At 53.0% G+C, this 8,983-nt stretch overlaps 2 protein-coding genes across 2 annotated transcripts; both read right to left on the bottom strand.

The window, feature by feature from the left end:
* Nucleotides 1-1,237: 1,237 nt before the first annotated feature.
* ETH_00015170 (eukaryotic translation initiation factor 6, putative) lies at nucleotides 1,238-3,434 on the bottom strand (the record flags this gene model as incomplete). Its single annotated transcript, XM_013379288.1, has 6 exons — nucleotides 1,238-1,401; nucleotides 1,604-1,709; nucleotides 1,893-1,970; nucleotides 2,510-2,718; nucleotides 2,980-3,162; nucleotides 3,425-3,434. 6 exons carry the CDS (start codon nucleotides 3,432-3,434, stop codon nucleotides 1,238-1,240), a joined length of 750 nt encoding a protein of 249 aa, XP_013234742.1.
* A 2,026-nt stretch (nucleotides 3,435-5,460) lies between these two features.
* Nucleotides 5,461-5,859, bottom strand: ETH_00015165 (uncharacterized protein; the record flags this gene model as incomplete). The annotated part of the gene is made up of 1 exon (XM_013379287.1): nucleotides 5,461-5,859. One exon carries the CDS (start codon nucleotides 5,857-5,859, stop codon nucleotides 5,461-5,463), a length of 399 nt encoding a protein of 132 aa, XP_013234741.1.
* Between the last annotated feature and the right edge of the window lie 3,124 nt (nucleotides 5,860-8,983).

Here is an 8,983-nt window from a genome sequence, read left to right as displayed (position 1 = left end):
GGTCTCCTTCAGATAGTGGCGAATAGCAGCCGCAGCAGCAGCAGCTGCTGCTGTTGCGGAGGCCCTGCTGGGTGTCTATCCCCTGCTTAGGTCCCTCTTTTTCTGGCTGAACATTTCCATCTGCCTAAAAGTCTTTTGTCTCTTTTTAATTCTCTCAGTGGCTGTCCCCAAAGGCAATTGTCTCCGCAGCAATGCACAGAGTCCCTGCAGGCCAGCAGCAACAGCAGCAGCAGCAGCAGGTGCAGCAGCAGCACCAGCAGGTCCAACAAGACACAAGCTAAACCTACACGGGGCCAACAGCCCTCTCTGCTTCTTAATGACTATTTGCTCTTTTTAATACTCTCTGCATCTTAAAGACTCTTTGCTTCTCTAAGACTCTCTACCTGCAGCCACCTAACACGTATCCGGTCTGTTGCTTTCTGGCACAAACGGGCCCCGAAGGGCCCCCCGAGCTTTGGGGGGCCCCCCGGGGGCCCCCCGAGCTCCGACGGGTCCCCCAGGGGCCCCCCGAGTTGCTTGCCAGGAGACAGACAGCAGCCAAAACGGAACCAACAAGAGACTGGTAGCAGTACACACACAAGACACTGTCCCCTCTGCACTCCAGATCTCTAGCTTTTGTGGGGCCCCCGCGCGGGGCCCCACGAGGCCAAGGGCCCCCATGGGGGCCCCCAGAGGGCCCCTGTGGAGGGCTGACACGAGCCCCCCAGAGGGGCCCCCACGGGGCCCCTCTGGGAGACAAACACAAGCCCAAGCCGCATGCACGCTACTGGAGGGCCCACGGAAAATGGCCAGCAGCCCCAAGACGCCAGAGAGGCCCCTCTAGTGGACGGGCCCTTGGCCCCTCAAAAGGGGCTGCATGCATGCAGACCCCTCGGGGGCTAAAAGCCCCATAGGGCTTTTAACCTCAAGGCAGAGGCTGCCTTATGCCTTTCGGCTTCCTCGGGGGCCCCAGGGGGGCCCCTGAAGGACGCTCTGCTCCAGGGGGCCCCATGCTGATCTGACGGGCCCCTCAGTAAAGTGCTAAGAACTGTACGGTCCCCTCTTTGCTGCTGTCGATCCTCTGACGCGGCGCTGCTGCAGCTGTTGCTGCAGCAGCACAGGCCACAGCAGCAGCTAGCGCTCTGCTGCAGCCAAAGCTCGAGGCGCAGCGGCTGCAGACGCCGCCACTCGCCGCAGCAGCCGCTGGAGCTGCCACTGCAGCAGCTGCTGCCGCAGCCGCTGCAGCAGCAGCAACGCGCTAGCTAAGATAGTCAACTAAAGAAGTCCTCAACTTGAGATCTTCTCTAAGAGACAGCTGCTGGTGCTCGGCGTTGGCCAATTTGAAAATCCGCTCCACCACAGCCAGCTCTGTAGCGGTGGTTTCCATGCCGCAGAAACCCACCCAGTCATTCACCATCAGCCCTAAACAGCAGCAGCAGCAGCAGCAGCAGCAACAGCAGCTACATGAGTGCACGCGCGGCAGCAGCACCTGTGAGGAGGTGGTGCAACATTTATGTTAATGCCCCTACATCCATGCTTCACAGTGCCCAGACAGGCTCTTCAGGCTCTCGGGTTTACAGTGTAGGGTTTAGGGTTTAGGGTTTTGGGGTTGCTGCAGGCGCACCTGCACCGAGAAGGTCAGAGCCTCTGTTAACAGTCCCTGCAGTGAAGGGCACTTGCACCAACTGTGACAAATCCTCCATTTCTTCTATGGGCGTCCGTGAATGCACCTGCGCACAAACCTTAAACCCTAAACCCTAAACCCTTAACAAACCCTAAACCCAGCCGGCGGCCTCCGCTCCCTGTACAAGGTGAGCTGAAAACCCTGCTGGTGCACCCGAAAGCCTCGGGCCTTGAAGAACCCTTAACCCCAAACACTAAACCCTAAACCCTAAACCCCCGTGTCGACTCACGAGGGCTCCTTGGTTCGTCAAAACGCAGTAGGTGCCCACGAGCAACTGTCCCCCTATAATAGTCCTAAACACTTCCACCTGAGCAGCAACCAGCAGCAGCAGCAGCAGCAGCAGCAGCTGTGAATGGGCACTACAAAGGGCTGCCTTGTCTCGGGCATATCAAAGAGCAGCAAGCAGCAAACAGACAGACAAATGAAATGGACCACTGGAGACATGAAGCAAACAAGAGACAGATGGAATGGACCACTGGAGACACAGCAGCAAGAAAGGCAGCAAAGGAGATAACAAGACACACAAAAAGATAGTACTAAATCAGCAGCCAACAGCGCACGAAGCAGACGCAGCAGCAATAGCAGCAGTAACAGCAGCAGCAGCCCCAACGGCAGCAGCACAAAGAAGAATAACAGCGGCAACAGCACCAACAGTAGCAGCAGCAGTGATACCCCTGCGCCAACCGCAGCAGCAGCAGCAGCAGGAGCAGTGCGAGAGCCCCAGCCGGACCAGCAGCAGCAGCAAAACGCGAGCCACCGCCCCCACAGCGCCAAAACCACCCCCAGCACCCCCATCAGCAGCACCACCCCCTCAGCAGCAGGAGCAGCAGCAGCAGCAGCTCAAACCTGGAGAACATCTTGGATAATTTCCGCAGTTTCCGCGTCCAGGTCTGCATGCACCAGCGCCGTGTAGTCATTTGCTGCTACGCAGTTGCCCAGGGCGGACAGCCGCTCCTCCACGCGGCGTACAGACACCCCGTCGGGCAGCGAGTTCCGCAGCTGCTGCAGCTCCCCGTCGCTCGTGCTCGACGGCACCAGCAGCCCGTGCTTGTTCCCTTCGCGCCAAACGCATGCATTAGCTTGCAAATTGTGCATTGAACGACAAATATACGTTCTCAAGGATAACAGGATCAATTAGAGTAATTTATATGGCGTAAATGGATTTTTCAGGCCAAAAAATGGGGCTTTAAAAGGCAAAAAAGACAGTTTAGAAGATACAGAAGACTTTCGCTTGCTGTTCCCTTCAGCACCAAAAACGCAGAGCATTTGCAGCTGCAGCAGCAGCAGCAACAGCAACAGCAGCAGCAGGGGCTCACCCACGCAGACTCTGCCGATGACTGCGGTGCCGGCGACTGAGGCGTGGACAACTGGAATGTGGGGCCCCAGCTCGGCCTCAATGGCGGAATAGAAATGCTCGCTGCCGCCTGAGGCCACGAGGCAGTAGGAGTTAGTGAGTTTGCCGAAGACCCCGACTTCGTTGGAGGATTCGAAGTGCGTGCCTGCGCGCCCAAACCCTAAACCCTGAACCCTAAACCCTCGGCCCTGGCCGCACGCGGCGCCGCCCCAGACACGCGAAGGCCACAGCGGGCCCTTGCGGCTCGAAGATGATCCATTTGGGGACGCTAGCAGCTGCAAGGCCCCCGCTGCACGACAGGAAACGCGGAGGGGCCCCCGGGGGCCCCTGAACTGCTGGGCCCACGCCCGAGGGCCCCTGCAAGGGCCCCCCCGAAACCTCCTGTGAGCCCTCCAGCGTCTACTTACGTATTGCCATCTTGTTGCTGCAGCAGGAGACAGACAGCAGCAGCAGGGAAAGCAAGATATGCACTTGCTGCCGTAGCTAGCCAGCTCGAGGCAGCACCAATACAGTGCCACGCTGGAGCGCGGGGGCCGCGAGGGAGGGGCCGCCACTGAAGTGAGGGGGGGTTAGGCCTACACTAAAGAAGAAAACGCAGCCCATCCAGGACGAAAAATAATTCCGCATAAGAATATGGGGCCGAAGGTCACGGTCGCGCTGCGCAGGAAGCAGCAGCAACAGCAGCAGCTGCAGCAGCAGCGCTACAGCCGTAGCAGCAGCGAGACTCTCAAGCTACTGCCGCGCCTAGGCTGCCTTCACGTCTGTTTCTCGCAGCCAAGGCGACGCCAAAGCGAATTTAAAAGAAGTAAAAAAACTGAACAACTGAAAGAGTAGAAACAGCAGAAGAAGAGCCGCAGGAAGCCCCCGCTCTGTGGGGTCCATGTACAAGTTTCAGCAGCAGCAGCAGCAGCAGCAGCAGCAGCAGCAGCTGCTGCTGCAAAAAAATGCTGGACCCTGTTGGTTCAAAAAATGAAGCCGACTAAATGATGAGGAGCAGATCAACGAAATTTAAAACGCATGCCGCAACCAAACGCGGGCCAGTGAGCGACTAGGGCAGCTGGGCCGGGCACAAAGTAGCAGCAGCAGTAGCAGCAGCAGCCCACGTGTAATCCTTCAGATGTCCAAAAACACTGCAATTAAGTGTGCCTCAATATGTAGCTACTAACCTGCAAAGACTATAAAGAGCTGACACAAAACCAAAATGGAACAGCTGTGGCCGGCACCCTCCAGCGCTACGAGTACTGCTGTTGCTTTGTCGCTGCTGCTGCTTGCCTGCGTGTACTACTTACTGCGGCAGCATCAGCAGCAGCAACAGCAGCGGAGCTGTGGACTTCACTGCTTGTGTCTAGAGCGGCAAATAAATGCTACCCGGAAACAAGTACATACATATGAATACACGCACGCGACTCGTGCACACCTGGACAAAAATATACACCATGGGATACTAAAAAATAAGAACTCGTACTTTGTAACTGAGTAGCGAGCCACGGAAAAGCTTTTTGAGGACTTTGAATTAACTTGTTTACGCATCGTTTCAACTGCCTGTCGTTACTGAGCATCAGTAAAGCAAGCGTATTACCCAATTGTAAAACAAAGTCTCGAATGCACGATTATTGAAGGGCATTCATAGTACCCGATAGTGTACTTGTAAAAGCCGGAGTAATAAACCCCCATCAGTCCTTGAAGGATATAAACGCGGGGAAATGGCTCTGCAAGAAGAATGCGGGGAGGAAGTTTAAATGAGCGCTGATGCATGCCCACTGAGGCACGTTGCTTGGTTAACGTTTGTTGTTGCTGCTTCCGCTTTGTCTAATACCGCCTGTCTTCATAGCATTTGATAGGAATCAGAAGACAATGTTAAGACAGGGCAGTAAAACCCACAGCATGGCCTTGCAGTTTTTAGCTTCGGGTTTGGGTCACCACGCTTCGTCTGTAACCAGCAATCCCAAAGTTTTCCAAAAGATATAACTCTTCAGCAATCGCAGAGACCAAACCATAGAAAGCCGGCACAAGGCGCAATTTCACCAGCAGAATCAGCAGCACCACTGCAACAGTAGCAGCAACGGTCTTTCCATTATTAAGAGCTGTCTTCTTAGGAGAGGAAGTCTGCCTACGTTGGGGGCCACTAGGAAAACTTGCAACACCTGCTGCATTCAATTGCTTTTCGTTGCATGGGAGTTTCTCCCCAGCCCTCCAGCTGCTTCAGGCGATGAGGCGAAAACCGAAAGGTGTACAGGACAGGGGAGGAGCTACCTCTTCAGTTGAGGAGGGAGGAGGACAAATCGGCTAGCCACTAGGGGCACTTTTCTGATGCAATTTGCTGCTGGAGCATGCTGCTGCAGCGTGCTGCTGCTGTTTGCTGCTTCTGAATGTAACTGCTGCTTGCTGTTGCTGCTGCTTGCCGCTGCTCTTGCCTGGAGATCCTGCTTCCCGTTACTGCATGCTACTGCTGCTGCTTGCTGCTGCTTGCTGCTGCTACAGCTTGCTGCTGCAGCCGCTTGTTGCTGCTGTTTGCGGCTGCTGCTTCTTGCTGGCGCTGTTCCTTGCTGCTACCTGAAACTTGCTGCCGCTGCGTATGCTGCTGCTTGCTGCTGCCGAGGCGTGCTGCCATGGGCTTGTGTCTTTGCTTGTTCTTGCTTGCAGATGCTCGCAGTTGCTGCTGGTTACTGGCGCTGCCGCTGGTGGTTGCTGGCACTGCTGCTGCTGGTCGCCGGTGGTGCTGCACCTGCTGGTTGCTGGTGCCGCTGTTGCTGGCTGCACATGCTGCTGGAGAGTGATTTGCAAATTGGGCGACTTCTGTGGTGCTGATAAGACGTTTGATTTGCGGAAAAAAAGGTGTCATCCCTGTGGGAAGGAAGAGACAGGGAAGGAGTTTAAGATTCTCGTAATATGCGCAGTAGCGAGCTTGGGCTTTTGCACATCAGCTAGCAAGCGCAGCAGCAGCTGCAGCAGCAGCCGCTGCAGCCTCGGCTTGCCAGGAATTTGAAAACGTCTGAAGGCCACGAAACTGAGCTGCGGAGGGGAGCTGCAGAATAATGGAGGATGTGGGGTGCTGAGGCAAGAAGGCTGCTCAAGAGGCAGCAGCGGATACACCAAAATATTTGCTGCAGCTGCAGGTTGTTGGTTTCTGCAGCTGCTGCTGCGTGATGGTGCTGTTTACTGCTAGTGGTGTTGCTTGGAGTTCCTGCCTGGTGCTGTTGATCGGTGGTGCTGCTTGCTATTTTTGATTGCTGCTGCTGCATGGTGATGTTGCTTGGTGATGTTGCCGGTTTTTTTGTGGCAGGTGGTGAAAACACTGAGCCACAGTTAAAAAATTCGGTACGAGGAACACGCAGGTTGGATGCATTGGGCAGAAGATCACACACAGAAAATAGAACGGGCCAGGCAGAAGCAGAACGGACCAGGCAGAAGCAGCTAGAGTGGCTTTGCAGCAGCAGTGTCGCCATAAACATCCGTGTGGCCCGCGGCAGTGGCCGGCTGGCTTTTGGGCTGTAGTATGAAAGGGCTTGTGGAGTGCTCCAAAAACAGCCTCGAAAAGCTCAAATTTGGCACCGCACAAGGAACTGTTCTCCACATTCTGCGCAGCATTCTGTTAAAAAACAAGTCGGGTTTGGCACAAATCTGATATAGGAAGCCAGGCTTGTATAACCGCTGCTGCCCTCAACAGATCTAAAAGGATGTACACATATATATACACATACATGAAGAAGCACTAAAAAGTAAGAACCTGCACTTTTTAACTGAGTGGAAAGTAATATTAATTCACGTTTGGGGCTTCAGACTAAGTTCATTCCAGAGGCGCTGCTGCGGCGGGTGACAGTGGAGGGGGCGCAGGCGGTGGCTGGGTGGTGGCGGAAGCAGCAGGCGGAGCTACTGCAGCAGTCTCTGTGCAAGGGCGTTTACGAGCGGCTTTTTCTCTGGATCAACAAGCAAATCAGCAAAAACATCAACAAACAACAAAGCCTCGACACCTTCATCGGCGCGCACCCAGCTAGCCAGCTAGCCTAGCCAGCTGGACAGATAGCCGGATTGCCAGCTAGCCAGATAGCGAGCTAGCCAGCTAGCCAGCTAGCCATCTAAGGAGCGGCCAACCAGCATGCCAGCAGCTAGCGAGATATTTGGCCTGCAAACAAGCTAGCCAGCAAACAAGCTAGGCAGCCTGCTAGCGAGCCAGCCAGCAAGCTAGCCAGCCAGATAACCAGCTAGCTAATCAGCCAGCTAGCCTGCCAGAGGAAGACTTTAAAGGTAGTTAACGGCGCAAGCGGCAATGTAGGCGAGATTATATGGACGTATGCATGTATTCCACCACGTGTAGATGCAAACATACATGTATGTGCAAACATTCATGTATTTCTCCATATGCTTTTTTTCTATACGTGCATTTGAATACTTCTAAATATTTATGTTCAGACCCTAGAAGGACATCGCAGGCTTTTAATGCATGATTTGCTTCTCGCTGTTACCCGGCATTTTTGCAGTGTGCAGGGCTGCATCCTTTTGTACAAGCGTAGATTCAGATGCCTTCATTTAATTCCCTTTGGAAACTAAGACTCAACTGCATTTGCTTTAATTTTCACTTGCAAGCAAATATTTTATGGGGCGTTTTGGCACCATGCAACCTCAATTATTCATTTATCTGCAAAAACGCATTTCATTTTCCAATAGCTTGCAAACCGCGGCGCGGGCCGCTGGGTTGATAGACAAATGAACAAACAAAGAAAGTAATTGGATTCTTTTTGCAGATCTTTTCTTCCGCAGGCCTGCTCGACCTATTCGGCTTTGAAATTTTCAAATAAAACTCGTTTGAACAGTTTTTCATCAATGTGCTCAACGAGATGCTGCAGGCCACGTTTATAGACCTAGTATTCGCAAAGGTAGCATCTTAAACGCTAAGCTCTAAACCCTAAATCTTGTGTCATACACCCTTATCCCTAAATCTTCAAACCTAAACACTAAACCCTAAATGCTAAACCCTCGGCCCTAAACCCTTACCCCTAGGCGCTAAATTGTTACCCTTACCCGGAAGCGATGAATTGTTTGTGGCCATGTGGGCTCTCGCTGCACCCCAGAAGCACACTCGGCAAGCGTTAAACCCTAAACCCCAATGCCTGTGCGTTTCAGGAATGCCTGTTGTATGAGAAAGAGGGATTGACTTCAGAGCTGCTGCAGTTCGAGAGCACTCAGCCAATTGTTGATTTGCTTTGCGGAAAGGAAAAACTCAATTTTGAGCATTCTAGAGGACTGCTGCCTGGGCCCGGCTACCTCAGACGCCAAGTTCACTGCGGCAGTTAAGGTTCACTGCGGCAGTTAAGGCGCAAATTATGTGTAAGTTGCAGGGTCTAGGATTTATACTTCAGGTTTTAGGGTTTCGAGTTCCGGGCTTAGGGTTTAGAAAAACATTACCTAGAATATGCACGCGCATATGCACGTATAGGCATTTCCTACACTTCATCTTCTTTTCATAAGCCCTTACACTGTGCTGGTTAAACTATGCGAGCATCTGCACATGCATATATATCTGTTGATTAACACTTGTAAGTCAATATATTTATTTGTCTCCATCAGTGGCAAGAACTACATCTGCTTCTTAAATCCTTTAGAAAAGGCGCCCTTCGATTAGGTTCGTGAAAGGTGCATTCTTGTATTCATGAATCCTTTGTGTTTTTCGAGGGAGACCTCTGTTTGGTTTGATTTAACTACGTTTCTTTTGCATTTCTTTGTATCTTTCGTGTCTTCTAGAGTCGGGGAACAAGGGTTTTCTCCGGCCTTCTTCTGACCTGGAGTTTACGGTGCGGCACTGCATAGGAGACTTTTCTTACATGACTTTCAACTTCATAAATAAAAACAGAGGCCAGCTGCGGCCTGAGTTTGTGGGTCTGTTTAGTGCCTCCAAAAGCCCGGGTGAGATTTAGCGGGCTGCTGCTGTTGTTTGCATGTGCCAGGAGTTGCTGTTGCCGTAGCCATGT

This window comes from Eimeria tenella, genomic scaffold (assembly GCF_000499545.2).
Source record: "Eimeria tenella Houghton genomic scaffold, Eth_scaff193, whole genome shotgun sequence".
NCBI lineage: Eukaryota > Apicomplexa > Conoidasida > Eucoccidiorida > Eimeriidae > Eimeria > Eimeria tenella.
This window is presented reverse-complemented; position numbering and strand designations above follow the sequence as displayed.